Source organism: Boleophthalmus pectinirostris, unplaced genomic scaffold (assembly GCF_026225935.1).
Source record: "Boleophthalmus pectinirostris isolate CB_2022bp ecotype Guang Dong unplaced genomic scaffold, ASM2622593v1 HiC_scaffold_6, whole genome shotgun sequence".
Classification (NCBI taxonomy): Eukaryota; Metazoa; Chordata; class Actinopteri; order Gobiiformes; family Gobiidae; genus Boleophthalmus; species Boleophthalmus pectinirostris.
In genome coordinates, this window is record NW_026571447.1 from 108517 (window position 1) to 133640 (window position 25124).

Below are 25124 nucleotides of genomic sequence, written 5' to 3' on the forward strand. Positions count from 1 at the left end.
TGACCTGCTTCCATTTTTTATTTATTTTTTTCTCTTGCCTCTCCGGGCTTCCATAATAGATTCTCTTCAAATTAACCAACAATACATAAACAGCTTTTGAATCGTTATGAGACTATGCTTGACTCATTCAAGTAAGAAAAACAAAAAAACAAAACAATATCAGTGATCAGTGTAAAAATACATTCATAACTTAATTGTTTTATTAGCTCCTAGCCCGTCTAGCTGCAGAAATCCACTTCTGGCTCTCTTCTGTCTTTGATAATGATTGACAACCAGTATGCAACAATTATCCTCAATCTTTAAAAAAGTTAAATAATTACGGCCGACATGGTAAGTTTGTATGGAAATTCTTAGCCACAACCACTGCCACTGCAGGGTCTGGAGGTCACAGGAGCTCTAGAATAGTCCTTTTCTTACCTCTTCTTTCCTTTTATCCTACTGCTAAACAGTATGTATAGCAAAGAGTTCCAGCTCTGATTTCAACAATAAATAACAATCATTTCATGTGTTATTTGATTCTTATTTGAATGAACAATGTTAGAAATACTGAGAGGAGGTATTGAGATTGGGGACTGGAGATGTTGAAGTTCTCTGTGGGCATAATAAGTTGTTTGGGTTGTCAAGCAAACACACATTTCACATCTTCTTGTGTGGGGCTGTCAGTATTGAGTTCACTCATGTGGGGGGCCGGCAGCTGCGGAGCCCCTCTCTCCTGGGTGTGGAGGCAGGGACTACTTTGGGGGCAGGTCCTGTGTTGAGCTCTGGGCTCAGGCTACGAAAGAGCTGTCGCACACAGCGTGGTTTCACTGGGAAAGATTTGACTGAAAATGGTTTTACTGTGAAAGGCATTAGTGGCAGACGTCTGTACGTGACTTTTGACCCCAGAGGGCGTGTGGGACGCCGCCGTCGCCGAGGCGATGGGCCAGGGTCTGATCCATAGGAGGAGTGACCTTGGGCAGAACAGAGTAAATACAGCATAGAAGTCTGGCGCTGAAGAGGACATAGCAATGAAGTGTACTTTTCTGGTAAAGGCCCTGAGAGTAAAGGCTCATCAGGGACAAGGGTCTGTGGAGGCGGGGCCTCAGGGGCAGATTCTTTAGAGGGGAGGGCCTCAGAGGGTGTGGCTACTGCAGGACAAGACACATGCTGTGTCTGAGTGGCTCTGCTCAGTTTCACAATCTGCACAAATGTAACAAAGACATCATCATTTGTACAACAATAATAATTTGGTTTTATTCTGTAATTTTAAAGTTACCATCTGTAATTAGATTGGCTGACCCACCCCGTTGTATTCTCACATATCACCACTAATAATAATGCCTTACACTTGTAATGCTTTACAGCAGAGGTCCCTAACATTTTTCCCCAACCCACGGACCGGTTTACTGTCAGACAATATTTTCACCAACCGGCTTTGCTAGCTTGTGGTTTTAATATTAGCCTAAATGTATCACGTGACCGAGACAAGCATCTTGACATGCATCAAGAGGATATAAGGATTATGAGGATATAAAAGTGTGGAAAAGTGAGGACAGGAGGAGACAGGGAGCAGTGAGGACAGCCGGAGACGACGCTGTAAAACTTTTGTCGCCGTTGACAGTCCTTATTGAAGGTAAGTGCAGATTCACAGTTTGTGTTTTAGTGCAGATTCTATTCACTGTTTTCCTTGTGGGAGTAACATCAGTGCACCTGACAGGGATCGTACAGAGAAATCGTACGTGTGCACATACATGAGAACCTCCTATAACTGGGCTGTAGTCCCAGTCTGTGCCTGGGCACAGTTTGATTGTGCTCACCCTAGACAAACGTACTGCGCTTTAGGGGCGATCCGTGCTTGGACACGGTTCTAAAGTCCTACTGTGAGTGCACCCATAGACAGATGTAACAGAGAGAATCACGTCATTTTTTCAAAATAAAACATTGTTCAGTCTTGGATAATAAATAAAACGGAAATAATGTAAGTCCACCACTAATCATTCACACACACATGGACGGACGCACAGACGCACGTGTGCGCACACACACACACCTTTCATACTAGAAAATGCGGGTGAAGTATCTTGCCTAAGGACACAATGACCGAATTTGGTCTGAGGGAAACTGATCCTCCGGTCTTTGGGTTGGGGGACCACGACTCCAATAGAACCATTGTTACCCCATCTATGTTACTGCTGTGTGATAGTGTGCAAACATTGGTCTGACAGAAGACCAGCAACAAGAGGTGAGTGAGCCTGAACAAAGGCTAGGTGAGGGGAGTGAGGAACATGTTTCACATTTGCTATTTACTGGTGAAGACAATGTAATAAATGTACAGATGGTAGCTTTAAAATTGAAATGTATAAGTTGTAATCTTAAATATTTAATGTGAAACAATGTAGGTTGTATTGTATTGCACGCATAATGCAATCTCTTTATTAATAACTATATCCTGTACTTCCATTACAGTAAGTAATGTGTAGAATATTAACTACTTATGATATTATCTTACTTGACATCTGGCTGCCCTGCTAAAGTCCCGCCTCTTCTTAGTCTCGATCTCAATGTCATGATGAAATAATGGCAGCAGGTCAGGCTTGGTCTCCTTCTTGTAGCCCCGACATCCATACCTGTCACACAGACATACAGCTCACTCCATCTCAATGATTGTTGCAAATTCACTAAGAAGCCATGTTCTTTCACAAGGCTTCTCAGTCTCCACAACATATCAGTCTGTCACCTAGTCTGTGAATGACCAATGACCAAATCAAACACTTGTACTTGCTTATTATTCATAGTGAACTTGATATTTTAACTGTACTGTGCTTAACAGTTGTTAGTGCTTCACCTGCTTAAGTCTGTAAAGCTGTTATGAAGTGGGCAAGACAGTTAAGCTGGCTGCACACAAGTGGCTATGATAGGTTACTACTCATTTGACAAAAACAGTTCTGTTGTCATTATATTTAAGACTTTACAAATTACATTTTTCCCCAATTGAGCATTTTTTTTAGGTTTCAAATTTTACATTTGTCATCACAATAGGGACCTCCAAAACTTACCTCGAAACCATGCTATAAATCGGCCAGAACTTTCCTGTACATCAAAAGTATTATTTGACAGATAAGAAAACACATTTAATTGTTTAAAAACTATAATTTATACACTGCTCAAAAAATTAAAGGAACACTTTGAAAACACATCAGATCTCAGTGAGAAAAAAAAAAAATATATATATATATATATATATATATTATATATGAAATGTTGGATATCTATACAAATATGGACAGGACACTAGAGTGGCAACAGAAACTGCACAGATTCTCCAACTTCTCCAGGATGGCACATCCGGACGTGCTGAGAGCTGCCCTGTGTTCTTCACAGATGAGAACTGGTTCACCCTGAACACCTGCAATAGATATGAAAGAGTCTGGAGAAGACTGGAGAAGAACGCTCTGCTGCCTGTAACATGGTTCAGCGTGAGCGGTTTGGTGGTGGGTCAGTAATGATCTGGGGAGGCAGACCCATGGAGGGACGCACAGATCTCTACAGGTTAGAAAACATCAGTCTGACTGCCATTAGTTATCAGGATGAAATCCTTGAACCCACTGTCCGGCCTCAGAGTTTGCATGCAAAACCTGGAGGATGAAGTGATTGATACAACTGATTGGCCCTAACAATCACCTGTCTTAAACCTGATAGAACACTCTGGGACATTATTGTTGGGTCCATCAGACGCCTCCAGGTTGCTCCTCAGACTCTACAGGAGCTCAGTGATGTCCTTACACAGATCTGGGAGGACATCCCACAAGACTCCATCCATCGTCTCTTTAGGAGCGAGACATGACGTTGTCAAACATGCAAACAAGCACGTGGGGGCCACGAGAGAAGCATTTTAAGTTGCAGAAATTAAATTTTGCGCCACACGAGGCTCAGCTCCGCAGAGTGTTCCTCGCTGCACGGTGCTCCCGCTGCTTGGGGCTCAGTGCAGCTGTTGCCTGATGGTGCTTTGCGGACACTCACTCGCTCTCTCTCAAGTCCAAGATTAGTCCTGGCGTAGTCCTGGTTTAGACCTGGCTTTCCTTTTGTTCCCAAGACATTGTCCTGTCCATATTTGTACAGATATCCAACATATATTTTCACATTGAGATCTGATGTGTTTTCAAAGTGTTCCTTTAATTTTTGTGAGCAGTATAGATACACTTTCACTTTCTTGAAATCACCCTCATTTTTAAAATCATCTTGTGTGCACTCATTCTTACAATCTGCCTTATACAGATGTGTGAGCCACACTGACTGTTTCATTGATTTGCTAACGTGCTGTTGTTTATTATTATTATTTTTTTATATAAACAGTGAATAAATGACTGTGGTTTGAGAAGATAGATTGGTAATGGATGAGTGGTAATGACCTAGCTAGGGACTCTGAGTCGAAGTAGCAAGTACGGACTCCCGCCTTGAACTGTTGGACAAGTTTGAGCACCCGGGCCTCATCTTCCTTTTCGATCTGTGCCCATGACTTTCCTCTGAAGGAGGGGGGAATGAGCTGAGGCAGTGGGAGTACTTTTTCAATGGGCTGCTCCAAGTACCCCCGTCTGTCTTCAGGGGCCTCCAGGAGCCAGTCCAACTGCTGGCTGTAGTCTTGCTCCACATCCACCTGCACCTCCAGTAAAGTCTCCACCTGCTCTAGAGGAAGCCCAGCCTGACCGGGGCTATTCTGTGAACAAAATGCGCAGTAGGGCTGTCAAAAATACTAATCCATACTAAAACAACTACTGTTTTAGTAATAGAAATATTTACATAGGACAAAATGTGACCTTTGGTGAGTAGTTTTAGAAAAGTCTTTGTGTTGATTTACACACTTTGCCAAAAATTACAACAATAAAAAAATTGTCTACAATTTTATTTTTCTTCTTTCATCATCATTCTATCACTGGTATAAGACCTTTCCTTTGGTAACAAAATCAAGTTTGAAATGTTGACACCACCCATGTGCAATTCAGTTGTGTGGGATGCTCAGGTTTTGTTTTTTTCTTTGGACAGGCACAATGACCATGGTATATTTATGAATAAATTTGTATTTAATTGTTGAGCAAGATGTCATACATTAGAATACTTTTTCACTAAAACATATACTAAACATAACCATATTTAAGTTTTACAAACTTTTTTTTTTTTAAATCACCAAATTTAGTATAAATATAGTATACTATATATTGATATTTCAATATTTTTGCACACCCCTACAATAAACTTAATAACAAAATTTTAAAGTCACATTCTCCACTCACCAGTATGTCAATGTCCCATTCAGTCTGCGTTTCTATGGAGATGGGGAGACTGAAATGCACACTGCTTGATTTGTCATCATCGTCCTGGCCATAGCAGTAGCGTCGGATCACCTGTAAACACCAGACAGATTTGGCTAAAATATGACAATAACAAAAACATAGAACATTTTAGTGCTTCCTAGTGCAGTTGATTCAGTAGAACAGAAAAGTAGATTAGATATGATAGAAATATGATAATCAAGCAAACTGGAAAAATAAAACAAATAATGGGTTCACTGGTACCTGTTCAATGGTGGAGCTGCTATGATCTGAGCTGAAATCGCCTCTTTGCTGCCACCTCCTGGTTCGGTGCCATGCCGACCATGTGATCTGTGGGATGGGGACTGGTGGCTGACATGTCTCAGGGGGTGGACCTTCGTGCTGCTGCAGGGACTGCTGGTCTTTCTGGTGTGCTGCCAGGTCAGAGGGACTGAGAAACAAAGTAGCAGGAAGAGGGTTTATCCATTGTACCCAATAGAGCATATGGTAAATAAAGGAACTGGAAAGTGAAATGATTACCTTGAAAAAATTCTATGCATCTCAAGCTATACATTTCTGTTAAAGGTTTGATGACAGAAAAGATGGGGGACATGGCCTTACAATCAATACAATCAAAAGTTAAAAAGTTTATCAAAATATGGACAAGCAGCATGATCATTTGCAAACAAATACACATTTAAAGATGCATAATGCACAAACAGGAAATGAAGATCTTTTTCGCCAGCATGCTACGCAGTAAGGTGGAAACCGTAGGGACTATCAAAAATGGCTTGTCTCAACTACAATAGGGGTTCTCTTCAAGGTGGCACATTTAAAAAAATTTCAATCATCCAGTGAGAGCATGCAATAAAGCACATCTTAGGGACAATGCACACCGGGACGCTTTGATGCGCTGCAAAATCACTTCCTCCATTATTTTCTATGAGCATGCATGCACTAAGTACTTGGTTTCCTGAATCGGGATGCGACGCTGTGTCTGAAAACACATGTATTTTGAATTTCTACGGTGAGCAAAGACATGTCTCTGCTCTGTGACCGCCAAAAGGTTTGCTGTGTTCAACTCAGCAAAACACTAGCTCCTCCACTTGAGTCTTAAAATAGGGATTAAGCTGTACTCACTAGGGTTGGCAGTCGTATTGCGGTTTAAGGTCGCAGTTTTCGGTTTGGTTTCTTGTTGTCATTCTTTCTTTTTAATCTTTAAACTCCAGAGTTAGCTTCATTATCCACAATTTAGGATACAGCATTAAAAAAGCTATGAAATTATAGTTACTAATGTAATCATGCAAAAACTAAATTTGACTTGACTTTAAGCATATTATTATTGGACATAGGCAGCTGTTGTGCTTCAGTGAAAAAATGTTACCACCTTCCTAACCCTCAGGAGTCGGGATACTTGGTTTAGTGAGATTGCACTCTTGGCTGCAAGGTTAAGGCTGTGCGACCAAGTCCCGCTGCTAAATCTATAGCATTCACTATATTTTTAGCATTGTGCATAGTAACAGGAATTGTGCTGTTTACCTTCTCCAATTTCCATTCCGACACCGCGTTTGTCAGCATTTCAGCGAGATGCTCACTGGTGTGACTTTCATAAATGGGGCGTGTTTGGAAAACGCAGCTTCTCATTTCCCATTGCGAAGTAATGCAGTGAGCAACTTTCAGTAAATTTCAGTGGCCCTCGAGGGTAGGGATGGGCATTCGATGAAATTTTCTTAATCGATCGTTGGAAGAATTAACGATCGATTATCGATTAATCATTAACGTTTATATATTAAAATGATCATTATTATTATTACTATCTGCACTACTAATCTTCATAAATAAATTCAACTTTACGACATATAAACCGTAACGACTCTAGAGCCACATCAATCCGTTTGACATTATAATGTGTTTAATTCAGTTTTGCGCAACTCTCACAGAAACGAAACTTAAAACCGCATCGATAATTTGCATAAACTCAGCGAAGATAAAACTACAGCTCTTGAGCACTGATGTGGTTCAATTTCTGTAGGATTAAAAGACATGATTCAGTGGAATACAGGTTAGTGTGACCATATTTGCGTTTGTCAAAACCAGGACACCGTACGGGGGAGGGAGGTGGGTCCTCGTCATCGACATTGCGCGACTCTCACCTGGTAAAGCTTTTTCCCACTGGACACTGAAACATATGTTCCTGCTTTGTACACTGTGCACATGGACTCACACTTGTCCCGAACGCAACGGAAAGCGTGGATTTTCTTGTACAACTCATCGTTAAATACACATTTGTGCTTCGGTACGCTGCAGACTGACCGACTGTTTGTGTCTCGCTCCTTCTGAGTGCAGAGAGCTACATGTACGGACCCCTGTTTGGTCACGCTACGCACAGCAACCTACATTCGGTTTGTCGATTAAAATTAACGTAATCTATGAAATTCTTAATGATCAATTATCGATTAATCGATTAATCATGCCCATCCCTACTCGAGGGCCATCCATCTGTAGTGAGAGCTGTGTCGGACAATTCCTTGACTATGTCGTCTCGTGTCTCGTCGTAAAGTTTGAGAGTGAAAGCGAGAGAGAGAGAGAGAGAACGAGAGTGCGAGCAAGAGAGCAAGATAGCAAGAGAGAGAGGGAGAGAGGGAGGGAGAGAGAGAGAGAGAGAGAGAGAGAACGAGAGTGCGAGCAAGAGAGAATGAGAGAGAACGAGAGAGAGAGAGAACGAGAGAGAGACAGAGAGGACCGCAGAGCACTGCGGTCACCCACTGAATTGCGCAGGTGCACCTCCGGACCTGTCCCGACAGTGAGTCCTGGTTTAGTCCTGGTTTAGTCCTGGTTCAGTCCTGGTTCAGTCCTGGTTCAGTCCTGGTTCAGTCCTGGTTCAGGATCGCAATCAGTGCTTCTTCTGTTCAGTAAATAACGCCTGTGAAGTGATGACACGTCTGTGAATTCGGGTTTGTACTGAAGAAAGTGTAACCATTTAATTTCATTTCGTGAGTGTAATTCTTAAAGTTGTAACTTTTCAGTTCGCATTCTGATGGATGCTTCAGTTAGAATGCTTTTAATCCGTGTGTGATTTATCACGGGTAATTTGGGCCAGTTCACCTGGAAGCCTAAGGGCCAAGAAAAATGTGTCTGAGGGCCGCATTTGGCCCCCGGGCCATAGTTTGGACATGCCTGCTTTAGATGCACGGATATTTTTGAAGTGTTTGCACTAGCATATGGAATGTTTGTCATAAAATACTTGCGTTTAGTTGTAGTTCTGTCTGTGACTTTTTTTTTACTACCACTGTCGTCATAGTAACAGGGAATCCAAAATGTTCTCACACACCAGACTTAAACGACACGGGCACATCCTCCAACCCTTTGGGGCCCTCTTCTCTCCTACTCTCCATTTCTACACATGACGCGCAGCACCCACCCTCCACACCTCTTCTTTTGCGCCAAAGTGAAACAGGTCACATATGGACACGAGGCTACAATGCGCAAGGCGGGACCGTGGAAACCATACAGTACGCACACGTCCCAAACCGTGACAAGTGAACCGAACGGTAATTTTTTTTTTTTTTTCACGAACTGTGTCACCCCTAGTGCTCACACCAAACACAAATGGTGCGAACAAGGTGAATGATTTACATGTTAACCCCATGTAAAGGCACGTTGACACGCAAATAAAGTTCTGACTGAAATACAACTAAACCAGGACTGAACCAGGACTAAACCAGATCTAAACCAGCTTGGTCCCAGTCTCGGTCTCAGTCCCAGTCTCGGTCCCGGTCTCATCAGCCTGCTCAATGTAGCCCAAGTCCGCTATTTTTCCAAATGAAAACAGATGCAGAGGACACTGCGCAGCGGCCCTTGATCCCTCTGGAGCAAATAGAGCAAATTTACCGTACTTGCGCGATCAAATTTCCAAACTCACATGACCTGAGTGCACGAATGACTCAAAAAAGTCAAGCAGCACACTAGGGGTATGTGACTCAATTTATTTGCACCATCCGCATTTGGTCTGAACAGGGCTTAATAGAACACTCAGTGTTTGTTGAGAATATATTTTCTGATCAATAAGTAGAACCTCCCAGGGTACGCTTTGGATCACTTAAAAGGCCAGTACAGGACACTTTTGGACTGTACAAATTCTTTAAAAAGGGAAACGTAGCTTAAGAGGCGAAAAAAAAAAAAAAAAAAAACTATGTAAGTTTAACTGACACTTTAAGGCCATAATGTGGAATACTCCAGGCAGTCTGCTTGACATTGTCATGCAGACCCAGTAAACAGATAATCTGAATACCTTCTCCCATAACTATGTGGGTGGTGCTTGAGGACATCGTGGAGAAATCGTTCCAGCAAGATGTGTGCTGATTGGCTTCTGCAGTTTGAGGAGGAAGTCTCAGCTCCTCTGGCAAACAGATACTCTGCATCCAGGTGCTGGGGACTGGACAGGTGCTGTGGGGACACAGGGGGCCAGTCAGAAAACATACTCACACTGCCCTAAGGAGTACAGCATAAAACCATACCTGATCTAGGTCTTGGTACAAAACACGACATAAACCACAGTAGCCCTGCTGCTCAGGCTCCGGCCCCCGATCACACATTTTCAGCCAAACACAGAGCTGTATGCTATATTTGCTTCAATCCGTCTGAGAAGATAACAGGTGAAAGGTGAACATACATGAACAAAACAATGCACCAACAAGCCATAAATGTTAGTGTGTGCTATGCATTAGTCATCTTAGTGATAGTGGGAGTAGGACACTGGGTTATAGCAGCAACTGAAATATGTAAACAATATTATTATAATATTAACTCTCCTCTGACTGGCCTACACGAAGTCGATATGTATATATCCATCTATACTGCGACAGACAGATGAGGAGGAAAGTGGAGATAGACAGAAAGGAGGAGAGCAGAGGAGGTGGAGCAGAAAACATCTGTGAAGAGGATGAAGAAAAGTAGGAGGACAAACATAAGAACAAAAAAATTGAGAGAAAAGAGGATGAGGATGGAGAGAAGGAGAATGAAGAGGAAAAGTGAAAAAGGAGGAAGCACTTCCTAGAGATCCTTGGAAAGAAAGACACTGTCAATATTAATTCCCACGTGCCATTACGAAGTTAGCACCTCCTCAGGACACCTTAAAATTCAGACCCCATCTGGTCTGATCTGGTCTGAGTCTGAGCTGAGGCATTATGATTCAGTGATGATTTTGTCTCCCCAAAGGTCAGCATGTGCTTGAGGCGTCCTCGGTCACAGTTGTGGAGGTAAAGAACTCATGGTTGGTGTAACTGTCTGATCCTCAGTGACTAATGGGGTCAGGCACATGCCCCGATGACCTTTCACCTTTGACCCTTTGTCTGTCTGCTGTGCACCTGTGTTTTAGGGTCATATTTTGAGCAGTCATCCTCCTCATCTCAGCCGCTGAGATCCACTTCTTCGGTCATCTGTACAACAGCCTCATGAGCCTCCTCTTTATTTTAGCCTCTACTCACTTTCTGACACAAAATGGATGTTGTGAAAATCCATCCATCCATCCATTTTCGTCTGCTTATCCGGGACCGGGTCGCGGGGGCCTAAGCAGGGACTCCCAGACTTCCTTCACCCCAGACACGTCCTCCAGCTCCTCCGGGGGGACCCCGAGGCGTTCCCAGGTTGTGAAAATGACCTGGTGAAATCTTGGTCTTTATTTAGACTTTGACACACAGAAAAATATAACAAATATATCTCCCAACTTTGTGTTGGCCAGTCAGAGGGTACACACCTTGTGTGTGAACACAACTGATACTTGTCACAGGGTCACAGTGTCTGTGCATTGGACTCACAGTCCATCTTTACCTTCAGACCAAAACAACCAGACCAGTTTTGTCCTAGTTAGGCCTGAGCGCCAGAGGCTGGCGAAGGGCCTATTAGTATCGCAAAGTGATGCTCCAAGTAGCCGAAAAATGGAATGGTGCGACGTGACTCGCCCGTAGTGACCAGGGACCCTCGCCATGCAAGGCGCCTGAGGTTTCCGAAAATGTATAGTTTGTCGGCCAAAAAAAAGCGGAACATTGTTCTCGCATCATAGTATTATTTTTTCTTCTTATTATTATTATTTTTCTCCTAAGCAACTCACCGATTTTTCACCCACTAAACAATAATAAAAAGTCCTGGAAATTTTGCCATTTGGTAAAACTCACGCTTCCCTGCGTTTTGGCTATTTCCATTTTCCAAACAGAAATAAAATGGCTCGTCAGCGCCCCCAAACGACTCAAAAATGCAATAGGGAATACGAATGACACAAAAAAAAGGAAGACAAGGAAAAAATATTATTATGCCAACACCGTGCGCTCCACTAGGGGGCAGCAATATTGGCTTAAAGTTTGCTAAGCTTTTACAAACTCCGAGGGCGTTCGCCCGAACGATCTTAAATTTGGTCCACATTATCTCCAGATGTGGAACATCAAAAGTTATTCAAATTTTTCACACACGACTTACGGTCTCTGAGCAGTGAAGCAACAAAAAATGCAAACAATTTAGGAGATTTACAAATTGCTCCCATTTGCTCAAACGAACTCTGATTTCAATGAAATTTGAAGCAGTTGTTAAACTCTCTGCCCTGAAGCTACTTAATGTGAAAATTATTAATTTGGCGCATTAGCGCCCCCTATAGATTGAAACAAAATTTTATATGAAAGAAAATAATTTGTTCCCAAATAGTTACTCAAAAAGTTCTGAAATTTTGCACAAAATTCCATTTTGGCATCCTGATCCAAAAGTCAGTGACACCCATGTCATATTTTTTATGGCGTTGCCATAGCGATGACATAAACTCTCCGTTGGTAAAATCTACAAATTCTGGCACAAAACTTTTTCGCCGATTTCACTCAAATTTTAATCGCTGATTGACACCCTGACCCTGAACAGATTTATATAAGAAAATCTCAGATGGGTGCAATAGCGCCCCCTAGTGAAATTGCACGGTACTGCAAACATTTACTTTGTTGTAGACATATACAATTTGGTACACAGATTCATGACATGGTCTTGATTAAAAACTCAATGATGCTCACATCCCGTTTACATTGTGTTGCCATGGCAACAAGCCAAAATTGTATCCTTGCCAATGAAATGTCCTACACAAACGTTGGCGTAGCCAAACCAAATTTGGTAGCCAGATGCATCATGGCAATAAGAACAAAAATGTATATTGTGACCACGCCCCTTTACAAACCGGAAGTCCGCCATCTTGGATAATTTTTTTTGCCAAATTTTGAAAATTGCAGGGTTAAATTAAGACTTTTAGGGCTAGGGTTGGAGCTATGGTTAGGATTATGATTAGGGTAAGGTTTAAGCTTAGGCTTATTAGGGTCAGTGTGAGCTGCGGTGTTTGCGGGGTGCAGTGTTTGCGGGGCGCGCCGTAAGCACGCGCGAGGGCCGATCATTGCCGCTTGCGGCTATATTTTCTGTAGGAATTCATTGGAAGGAAATATATAATTTTTTCACACATAACCCTCACCCTGTCAAAACACAAAAATGCACCATTTTTTCCCACTATAACTGATTGACATATACTAGTCTCTAATAAATTTAAGTTTCTTAAAGTATTAAAATAAAGTTTTGAATTAAATTTTGAAATTTGTTAAAAGTAAAAATAAAATTTAAAAAACTATTTCAAGTACAAATTGTTATATAATAAAATACATATATATATATATATATAATAAATATATATAATATATATATATAATAATATATATTATATATAATTATATATATATATATAATATATATATATATATATATATATATATATATATATATATATATATATATATATACACAGTCCCTGACAAAAGTCTTGTCGCTTATCCATTTTGTAGAAACAAAAGATTATAACCTGACTTTAAATTAATCGATTGGTTTTAGAAATGTCTCATATGAAAGCTAAAACCCTCCCAAATTATGCTCAATATACTAAAATAAATTTGCTTCACTGAAGAAAGATTGATCATTTAATGAACAGAGAAAGGTCAGATTTTGGCAAGACAAAAGTCTTGTGGCCTTGTCATATGATGCACCCAATCCTAGATTACAGCCTCACCTGTGATCAGTTACTGATGGTCCTCATGGACCATCAGATGGACTCATGGTCGAATCAGTGCACAGAAACCAGCACTAAACAAAAGGCAATTAAAAAACCGTGTAGCATTTGCCAAGGCCCACAGCCTGCTAAAAGGATGGACACTGGAAAAGTGGCAGAAGGTGGATTTCTCAGATGAATCCTCCGTTGAATTACATCACAGCCGCCGCAAATATTGCAGGAGACCTACTGGAGCCTGCATGGATCCAAGATTCACCCAGAAAACAGTTAAGTTTGGTGGCGGAAAAATCCTGGTCTGGGGTTCCCTCCAGTATGGGGCTGTGCGAGACATTTGCAGGATGGAAGGCAATATCAATAGCCTAAAATATCAAGAAGTGTTAGCTCCTCTTACATTTCCAACCATAAAAGGGGTCAAATTTTGCAGCAGGATGGTGCTCCATCGCATACTTCTATCTCTACATCAAAGTTTCTCAAGGTGAAGAAGATCAAGGTGGTCCAGGACTGGCCAGCCCAGTCACCAGACATGAACATCATTGAGCATGTCTTCGGTAGAATGAAAGAGGAAGCATGGAAGACAAAACCAAAGAATCTTGATGAACTCTGGGAGACATGTAAGACGCTTTCTTTGCTATTCCTGATGACTTCATCAACAAATTGTATGAATCATTGTTGAACCGCATGGATGCGTCCTTCAAGCTCATGGAAGTCATACAAGATATTAAATATGGATCTCACAGCACCACTACTTCATTCACTCACGTTATGCAACATATTTTTGTATTTGAAGTAAATTATTTGTTCAATTTTCTGTAGGCGACAAAACTTGTCTTGCCAAAATCTGACCTTTCTGTGTTCATTAAATGATCAATCTTTCTTTAGTGAAGCAAATTTATTTTAGTATATTGAGCATAATTTGGGAGGGTTTTAGCTTTCATATGAGACATTTCTAAAACCAATCGATTAATTTAAAGTCAGCTTATAAGCTTTTGTTTTTACAAAATGGATAAGCGACAGGACTTTTGTCAGGGACTGTAATATATATATATATATATATATATATATATATATATAATGTATATTCCAACAGAGCTTTGTTCTCGCATCTCGGAGGTGCTGGAGGGACCATCATGGCAGGACAAACCCCTACATGGGGCGTGTAGTGGGAACATATAAGATGGTCCTGAGACCAATTCATAAAGGCCTGCATGCCTGCACGGAGTCAATATTATGCTTATACAACTCGCTATCTTTTAGTAGGGGATTGTGCCAAGGACACTGTGTTTACGAAAAACAGGGCATCCTGCCCCATTGCCAGTCTCAGAAGACTGGACATGGGACAGGAATGCGCCTCCATGTATGTGTGCGCGGTGGAGACTGGCCCTCTCTGCACGCACAGGTGCATGAAGAGAATATATAGAGGCGGAGGGAAAGCACCCACTTTAGAGTCTGCTGCGGGTTACGTACGAACGCCCAGCCGGGTTTAAGCCACTCTGCCGTGGGTTGTTGGCTCTCCAGCCCAGTGTCAACGGTGAGTTTGATTTTCTTATGTGCCAGTTTGTGTGATGGTTGATGCTTAAACCCATTGATTGATTGATATGATTGTAACAATGTTGAGCGGGAAATAAACTGACATATTCATTCTAGCCTCATTGTGTGATGATTGCAATGTTGAGCGGGGAGTAAACAGACACATTTATTCTAGCCTCATTGTGTGTGTAGCAATGTCAAGCGGGGAGTAACCGGACACATTTGTTCTAGCTTCATTGTAACAATTATTGAGCGGGGAATAAACAGGCACAGTTATTCTAGCTTGTTGTAACAATGTTAAGCGGGGAATAGACAGACCCGTTCACTCTAGCTTCATTGTGTGCTGGCATTGTGAAATAGTGATTGCCTGGTTGTGACTACTTCCCACGAACCTTTTTAGATATTTCACAAAACAGGGCGTACCACCGGAACATAACTGAAGTGGCTGATATCAAGAAATCCTACCAATGGCTTGAGAGGGCTGGTCTGAAGGACAGCACAGAGGCACTGATCCTGGCTGCTCAGGAGCAGGCCCTGGGCACTCCAGCAATAGAGGCCCAGATCTACCACACCAGACAAGACCCACGGTGTAGACTGTGCAAAGAGGCTCCTGGGACAGTCCAGCACATAACTGCAGGGTGTAAGATGCTGGCAGGGAAAGCATACATGGAGCGACATAACCAAGTGGCGGGCATAGTGTACAGAAACATCTGTGCAGAGTACGGGCTGGAAACCCCAGGATCAAGGTGGGAAACACCTCCAAAGGTTGTGGAGAATGACCGAGCCAAGATCCTGTGGGACTTTCAGATACAGACTGACAGAATGGTGATGGCGAACCAACCAGACATAGTGGTGGTGGATAAGAAACAGAGCAGAGCCGTGGTGGTGGACATCGCAATACCAAGCGATGGTAATATCAGGAAAAAGGAACACGAGAAGCTAGAGAAATACCAGGGGCTCAAGGAAGAGCTGGAGAGAGCCTGGAAAGTAAAGGCATCAGTGGTGCCTGTGGTGATCGGAGCACTCGGGGCTGTAACCCCCAAACTGGAAGAGTGGCTACAACAGATACCGGGAAAAACAATGGACATCTCAGTCCAGAATAGTGCAGTACTGGGAACAGCAAAGATACTGCGCAGAACTCTCAAGCTCCCAGGCCTCTGGTAGAGGACCCGAGCTGAATGAGGGTGAGAGAGACTTACCACCGTGGAAGGTGAGAAACAAATTTTTTTATTATATATATATATATATATATATATATATATATATATATATACATATACATACACACACACATATATATATATATATCCATCCATCCATCCATTTTTGTCCGCTTATCCGAGGCCGGGTCGCGGGGGGAGCAGCCTAAGCAGGGACTCCCAGACTTCCTTCACCCCAGACACGTCCTCCAGCTCCTCCGGGGGGACCCCGAGGCGTTCCCAGGCCAGCCGAGAAACATAGTCCCTCCAGCGTGTCCTGGGTCTTCCCCGGGGCCTCCTCCCGGCAGGACATGCCCGGAACACCTCCCGAGGGAGGCGCCCAGGAGGCATCCGGAACAGATGCCCGAGCCACCTCAACTGGCTCCTCTCGACGTGGAGGAGCAGCGGCTCTACTCCGAGCTCCTCCCGTGTGACTGAGCTCCTCACCCTATCTCTAAGGAAGCGCCCAGCCACCCTGCGGAGGAAACTCATTTCGAGCGCTTGTATCCGCGATCTCGTCCTTTCGGTCACTACCCAGAGCTCATGACCATAGGTGAGAGTAGGAACGAAGACTGACCGGTAAATCGAGAGCTTCGCCTTTCGACTCAGCTCCCTCTTCACCACAACGGTCCGATACAGCGACCGCATCACTGCTGAAGCTGCACCGATCCGCCTGTCAATCTCACGTTCCGTCCTTCCCTCACTCGTGAACAAGACCCCGAGATACTTGAACTCCTCCACTTGAGGCAAAGACTCCCCACCCACTTGGAGAGGGCAAGCCACCTTTTTCCGGTCGAGAACCATGGCCTCGGACTTGGAAGAGCTGATCTTCATCCCAGCCGCTTCACACTCGGCTGCAAACCGCCCCAGTGCACACTGCAGGTCCTGGCTCGATGAAGCCAACAGAACAACATCGTCCGCAAACAGCAGAGATGAAATCCTGTGGTCCCCGAACCGGACCCCCTCCGGCCCCTGACTGCGCCTAGAAATTCTGTCCATAAATACAATGAACAGAACCGGTGACAAAGGGCAGCCCTGGCGGAGTCCAACATGCACCGGGAACAGGTCTGACTTACTGCCGGCAATGCGAACACAGCTCCTGCTCCGGTCATACAGGGACCGGACAGCCCTTAGCAAAGGCCCCCGGACCCCATACTCCCAGAGCACCCCCCACAGGACACCACGAGGGACACGGTCGAATGCCTTCTCCAGATCCACAAAGCACATGTGGACTGGTTGGGCAAACTCCCATGAACCCTCGAGCACCCTATGGAGAGTGTAGAGCTGGTCCAGTGTTCCACGGCCAGGACGAAAACCACACTGCTCCTCCTGAATCCGAGGTTCGACTATCGGCCGGATTCTCCTCTCCAGTACCCTGGCATAGACCTTACCGGGAAGGCTGAGAAGTGTGATCCCCCTATAGATGGAACACACCCTCCGGTCCCCCTTCTTATACAGAGGGACCACCACCCCGGTTTGCCAGTCCAGGGGTACTGTCCCCGACAGTATATATATATATATATATATATATATATATATATATATATATATATATATATATATATATATATCATAGCTGTACGCTAAGAGTGAGCGAGACATCGACTCACTGATCCACACCACAAGGATCTACAGTACAGACATCGGGATGTCATTCGGGCTTGAGAAATGTAGCAGGATGGTGACAAAGAGAGGGAAGGTAGTCCACACAGAGGGGGTGTCACTCCCAGAGGGAACAATAGCAGACGTTGAGGACAGTTACAAGTACCTTGGTATCCCACAAGCAAATGGCAACCTCGAAGAGGCAACAAGGAAAGCGGCTACGGCCAAATACCTGCAAAGAGTGAGGCAAGTCCTTAGAAGCCAGCTCAATGGCAAGAACAAGGTGCAGGCAATCAACAGCTACGCCCTGCCAGTGATCAGATACCCTGCAGGGATTGTAAGCTGGCCAAAGGAGGAGATACAGACCACAGATGTTAAGACACGAAAGCTCCTGACCATGCATGGAGGGTTCCATCCCAAATCCAGCACCCTGAGGCTGTACGCAGGCCGGAAGGAAGGGGGCCGAGGACTAGTGAGTGTGGGAACCACTGTCCAGGATGAAACATCCAAGCTCCTTGAGTACATCAAGGACAAGGCCCCGGCAGATGAGGTGCTCAGAGAATGTCTCAGACAGTGGGGTCCAGAGGAAGAGGTGCTGGAGGGACCATCATGGCAGGACAAACCCCTACATGGGGCGTACCACCGGAACATAACTGAAGTGGCTGATATCAAGAAATCCTACCAATGGCTTGAGAGGGCTGGTCTGAAGGACAGCACAGAGGCACTGATCCTGGCTGCTCAGGAGCAGGCCCTGGGCACTCCAGCAATAGAGGCCCAGATCTACCACACCAGACAAGACCCACGGTGTAGACTGTGCAAAGAGGCTCCTGAGACAGTCCAGCACATAACTGCGGGGTGTAAGATGCTGGCAGGGAAAGCATACATGGAGCGACATAACCAAGTGGCGGGCATAGTGTACAGAAACATCTGTGCAGAGTACGGGCTGGAAACCCCAGGATCAAGGTGGGAAACACCTCCAAAGGTTGTGGAGAATGACCGAGCCAAGATCCTGTGGGACTTCCAGATACAGACTGACAGAATGGTGATGGCGAACCAACCAGACATAGTGGTGGTGGATAAGAAACAGAGCAGAGCCGTGGTGGTTGACATCGCAATACCAAGCGATGGTAATATCAGGAAAAAGGAACACGAGAAGCTAGAGAAATACCAGGGGCTCAAGGAAGAGCTGGAGAGAGCCTGGAAAGTAAAGGCATCAGTGGTGCCTGTGGTGATCGGAGCACTCGGGGCTGTAACCCCCAAACTGGAAGAGTGGCTACAACAGATACCGGGAAAAACAACGGACATCTCAGTCCAGAAAAGTGCAGTACTGGGAACAGCAAAGATACTGCGCAGAACTCTCAAGCTCCCAGGCCTCTGGTAGAGGACCCGAGCTCAATGAGGGTGAGAGAGACCTACCACCGTGGAAGGTGAGAAACACATTATTTTTTATATATATACACATACATATACATATATATACATATATATATATACATATATATACATATATATACATATATATACATATACATATATATACATATACATATATATACATATATATACATATACATATATATACACACACACACATACACACACACACAAGCACACACACACAATGTGTATGGAAAGGTTGCACATATATGAGTACATTAGAAGTCGACGGAGATCTGAGTTTTGAAAGTAGAACATTTTATGTCCATGTCCAGTGGGGACCCTCAAATGTCCCTATGGTGACCAACATGAGTTTTTTTTTCTTATTTTACATAATCCTCTGTAACACACAGTAACCAAGCACCATTTTTCCCACCATGAATTACTGACATATAGGCTCTAATAAGTTTTGAAAACTAACTCACAGTATCTCAATAGAGGACCGATGTTTCCTGTAGTTTTGGTCATAAAATGCAGTAGGCCTATTGTCACAAGGAGCTCTACTGTACAGAGGCACTTTATGATCTGCACAGCCTAAATTAATAGCTACTACTACTACTATCCCCCCTTTATGAATGTAATGAGTGGTAGCACATATCAGCAGGCCAATTTAGCCATTGAATAATGTAGAATCACCATTATTTACTCATTTATATGCATTTAGGTAGAGCTAGCATTTCAACAGGCATATATCTTCTATCAAACAAGGCTCCCACTATGTAAGAGAAAGAAATGACTGGAAATACTGACATCTTTATATTAAATAAAGTTAAATATATACTACTTAAAGCTAATATCACAGGCTACAGTGTGAATTTCCTATTATAATATAGTGATATTTTATTTATACAGAGCCTTTCTAAAGAAAGATACGTTTTCTACACATGGAAACAAAATAAAATACGATATAATGAAAATTATAACAATAATCCAAACTATTCAATCATCTAACGTAGTTATTCTGCCGCAAATCTAACACGCACATGTCGATGTTTAACTGGTCAAAACATACAATAAAACCAATACTAAAATGTTTCACTTCTGCCTCTACGCTTGGTAGGTTGTGCGCATGCGCAGTAGCGAGTCAATGATACGGAAAGAAACTTTCTAAGCGCATTGAACGAATTTCGGATGCTGCATTTGTCAATCAGGCGCAGAGTTCTCTCAGCCTCTTCTTAATGGCTCATTCATACTTCATAAGAACATGAAGTATGAAAAGGCCTTTAAAGTGGAAGTTACGAAAACATTTTTAAAGAAAAGATTAATGTATAAGGTCCATTATATTTTTTGTTTAAAATAGTATCGTTTAATACAATAGTAGTATTAATACAGTTTTTAGTATGGGAAGCAATGAAGAGGAATAACCAATAAGCCATAGACTACAAAGCAGGACTTGACTCAAACACGCTAGTGTGGGAAGCTAAAGGGAGAGACCGACAGAAAAAATGGAGAGAGATAAGCAAGTGTCCAGCCTGTTGGAGCATATGGTACTTACACTGATGCTAAACACCTCTAAACTCGGAAGCTACACTCGCTCCTGACTGAGACAGACCGGAGCAGAAAACCCTGCACACACAGGCGATAGCACAGCGGCTAACGTTAGCAGAAGCATTTGTCCTGCCTTCGCTTTCACCGCTCTGATCAACAGTGTTCTGGGACGGATGTGAGACCGCTACCTGGGACGTGATGATTAGCGGGACCGATGTGTCCTCTGGAGTAGAGCCTCTTCTAACAAGCAGCACAGTGCGAAGCTGCTGGTGACTGTGGGCCATGCTGTGGGCAGGGTTGCCAGGTCCACGAAGAAATACAATTTCTGTTAGTGTGGTGCATAAACATTTGCCGCCACCTACTGGATGCATAGGCGAGTTGTCAGTCTTCATTATTACAGTGATGGTGAAGGTGAAAATAATCTCCATTAGGCATCCCCATCAGTCTTTTTGGCACATTTTCTGAAATAATTCGTAAATTTGGCAAAGCTTTGCAAAACTATTCCCACAAGACTTTAAATAATTCAAAATATTTGAAAAAGTCATAAAACACAGAACTCAGAGCAGGAGCTCTTAGTTCAGAGCTGCTCCCGCTGGGTCAGGACTCTGGTTTGGATCTAGTCCGGCTGAACTATTTCTCACACTAGGCTAAATGCAGTTCATTTTATAAGTTTTAAATAACAATTTAGCCGTTTTATTTATTGTCTCCAATTAATTTTAAACTGCAGCCCTATATCTTATATAGGACAACTGCGTGTTTCAGCGTTAATAATACATTTGAAGTATTTTTAACTTGTATTTTCATTAATTTGACAGTCTATTGTTCATAAATTCAAACATTGGTAAAACTGGGCTGCTTCTGTATCACTGGACCTCCTCAAATTTTAGTTGAATACCCCCGCTATAGGCTGTCTGTGGCATCCACTGTCGTGTATTTTTTCACATTTAAGTTTGTATTGCTCAACAATTTGGAGATTGGGACCCCTCCGAATATTGACGGGTATTTTGCACACTGGATAATATCATAGCATGGCTTAAATCTCTCAAGAACCAATTCAGTGTAATATAGGACCTTTAATTCATTTAGGGTTAAGGTTAAATATTAGAGTGTATCAGTATGAGTTTTAAGAATTAAAATGAATGAGACATGTAATGAGGTGTGGAATCTGGCAACACTAAAATTAAACTGACGGAAAATTAGGAGGGGAAACGTCAGGACCACGGACAGCGCCAGTTTATCAGGGCTTTGCTTGATCTTGTCACAAAGCGTTTAAGACGGTGATCATACACCAGACACACGCAGAGGGGTCCAACCACTGAAACAGATGTGCGCGTGCGTGAGCAGGTTGTATTAAGAGTGTACGCGGAGCATTGTGCTTGCGCCTGTGCGAGCGTGCTTCATACAGGCCAGTTACGAGCACAAGTCCCTGCACATGCAGATGCACTGAACCGTCGACCACGGTACACTGCATTAACACTGTTCACGAGCAGGAAGTGACGTACAACCGCGCTTCTCGAGACGCTTCTAACCTTTGACATCTCTGTGTCCGTGCCCCTCAGAATACCGCGGCCAATCTGCGCGCAGCATAGTGAGGGGACTACGTATGCTGTAGTAAAGCTGGGGGCTGGGGACCCTACGTCACCGCGTACCCAGTGCTTAGCTGTTCACCGTCCGTTTGTCGCTCACCTGCCGCACCGAGGTAAGCCATGCATGATTTTAGTTTGTTTTCAGTCACTCCAGCCCTACAGTGCAAACAAATACTGATGCAATCAATGACTTAGAAATGTTTTGGCAATGACGTACGGATGGGAGAACGGGACAGTCGCGCTGATGCTGGGATGCGGATGAGGACGCGGCAAAGGACACGGGGAGGCGGGAAGCTGGAGCATGGATTGGGGGTACCCAATCTGCTGTTAGTGTTCGTGGTTTAGTAGGTTATTTGGGCACGCCGTCTTTGCCACAACACCGCTGCTTGGTCTTTTGCGTGGGGCTGGATATGACGTGCTCTGAGAGCACAGCTGTCTGCGTGAGCAGTGCGCTGCAATGACCTTGTCGGAGAACACAGGGTCCGCAGTGCTCTCGGTTTGCTTGTAAAATTAGCCTAAATCATCCTATAAGTAGAAATTTACTTTATCAGCTGCTAAAGAGCACGTTAAGATTAGTGCTAGCAAGTCGTTCTGTTTTGGAGCCACTATCAAGGAATTCCCGATCCGCGGGCTTGTGCTGCAGTATGCAGTCCACAGTGAAGGCCCACTTCTGGAGAGAGATTCAGCGTCTAACCAAGCAGGAGTTTTTCCTGTTCACCAAACTTATATACCCTCACTATGTGCTCTGACAAATATATAGTGTTGAACAGCCAGCCAGTTTTCTCATTTCCAACAAGAACAGAGTCATCACTAAATAGAACTGTCTATGGTAAGCTGTCACGTCAGAGTTGAAATTTGTGGTCCATTTAAAAAGTACATGGGTTTGAAACCAGTGCATTCAAATATTGTATTTTTCAAACTCCAGTCAATCTTTTTTCTGACTGAATTAAAGGAACCAGTTTGGTAAAGAGCCTGGCTTTAGAAAGTAACTTAAACAGCACTGACAGCTGTCCAGGGCATGGTATAGTCTCCCAGCCTCTGGTTCCTCTGCATATATGAATGTATACATTTTAGCCTGCTTGTGTCATTACAAATCACAGTGATGACTTTGCACTTGTGGTCAAATAAAGAGAGTTGAGAGTGTGTAGTTTTCCGTATGCACTGAAAAATTTTACAGTATATGCAGTAGACTCTATATGCCCTTGGACCACAATGGAACCTATCTGGACAATTGAGGGATTACACAGGTCTAAGGACACATGGGAACAGAAAAGAAAGTACTATGATTTAAGGTTTTATTGTCTATATTATATTCTATATTCTATTGTCTAAACCAGGCATGTCCAAACTATGGCCCGGGGGCCAAATGCGGCCCTCAGATAAATGTTTCATGGCCCTCAAACTTCCAGGTGAATTGGCCCAAAATAATAAATTATTTATTATTATTATTAATTAATAATAATAATAATAATAATAATAATAATAATAATTAATTAATTATTATTATTATTATTATTATTATTATTATTATTAATAATAATAATAATAATAATAATATAATAATAATAATACTAATAATACTTTATTAATACATTAATTAACTAGAAAAGCACTCAGAGAGTGCAGACCTCCGCCAAGGACTACCCCCATTTGTTATATAAATTGCGATAAAATCAGTTTTCTGGATCAGATCCGGATCAGCCTTTGGAATATGAAAGAGGATCCCATTGTCCATCCCTGAGTCAAATTTCATGGGGTTTGGTCAATAATTAACTGAGATATTGGCCCCATTTACCACAATGTTAACTAAAATTTCAAAGTGATCCAGAATCCAGGATTTCTTCCGGATCACTCCCAAAATGAAATCAGTTCTTCCTTTTCACATTTCCAACAAATCCTGAAAATTTCATCAAAATCGGTCCATAACTTTTTGAGTTATGTTGCTCACAGACAAACAAACAAACAACAGACATACGCCGGCAAAAACATAACCTCCTTGGCGGAGGTAATAAATTTGGGGGGGATCAGGGAAGGTGCACATGTCTGGGTGTAACACTCTGGCACCATGGACAAGGAAAGTGGTCCTTTTTGTCAGCACATGTTATCTTTGACACTATAGTTAAAGGTTAAACACAGGTATTTAGCAGACGTTTTTATCTAAAGCGAACTGGATTCGCAGCAGAGTGACTGATGCAAACAACATGCCCACATAGTGACCTTTCCAACCAACAAAAAAAAGGACCTTGGAGGTAAAACTATGGGTCTACGGCCCTGAGTAATATATAAATGTAACTTTTTCAGAGATATAGACAGTTTATTTTAGTTAAAGATGACTATGATAATAGATTTAACATAAAAATTGACTAAAAATAAGAAGAATATATCAGAATTGAATTCCTTGTATCAAACAAAGTAGAAAAATTATATTATACAACAATTTAAGACTGAACGAAGTGGAAATATAACCTTTTCCCATTTTGGATTTTATGTACACCGGCCACTAGGAGGCGCACCCCAACTTGTATCCATGGATTTTTAAAAAACCTATGTCCATACCTAACCTTATGCCCTAACCAAACTTTTCCAGAAGTGCACAATCCTTATGACTGCACTTGGCGGGGGGTTCCAAGGCCCACTTATGGCAGAAAGAAGTGGGGTGGGTGGATGTTCAATAATATGGAAAAAATTGGATAGTGCATTGTCACCCAAACACACAGTACAGTGGCACCTGTGCGTTCATATAGGCTTGACTCCACCCTGACCCCTTGTGGCTAAGCCAAATATCGTCACCCTGTGCTCAGACATAAACAGTGACCCAAACAAAACACGAGTGGCTCCTAAAGTACCTTTAAGAGTGATGTATGGGTGTTTGTATTATGCAGCTTTAGGCTGTCTCTTGGCCAGGTTGTCATTGCAAATGAGG

At 42.9% G+C, this 25124-nt stretch overlaps 1 protein-coding gene across 2 annotated transcripts; it reads right to left on the bottom strand.

Moving 5' to 3' along the window:
* On the bottom strand, positions 1-20920 carry zdbf2 (zinc finger, DBF-type containing 2). 2 transcript variants are annotated; one of them, XM_020934470.2, is made up of 8 exons: positions 20804-20920; positions 9803-9925; positions 9577-9731; positions 5550-5736; positions 5268-5378; positions 4389-4693; positions 2489-2606; positions 1-1179 (listed from the first exon to the last, which is right to left on the bottom strand). In XM_020934470.2, exons 2-8 carry the CDS (start codon positions 9878-9880, stop codon positions 676-678), a joined length of 1458 nt encoding a protein of 485 aa, XP_020790129.1. In that variant the 5' UTR covers positions 9881-9925; positions 20804-20920; the 3' UTR covers positions 1-675. The 2 variants fall into 2 exon arrangements, with proteins under 2 accessions (XP_020790129.1, XP_020790130.1); XM_020934471.2 differs by lacking the exon at positions 20804-20920 and adding an exon at positions 20623-20793.
* Between the last annotated feature and the right edge of the window lie 4204 nt (positions 20921-25124).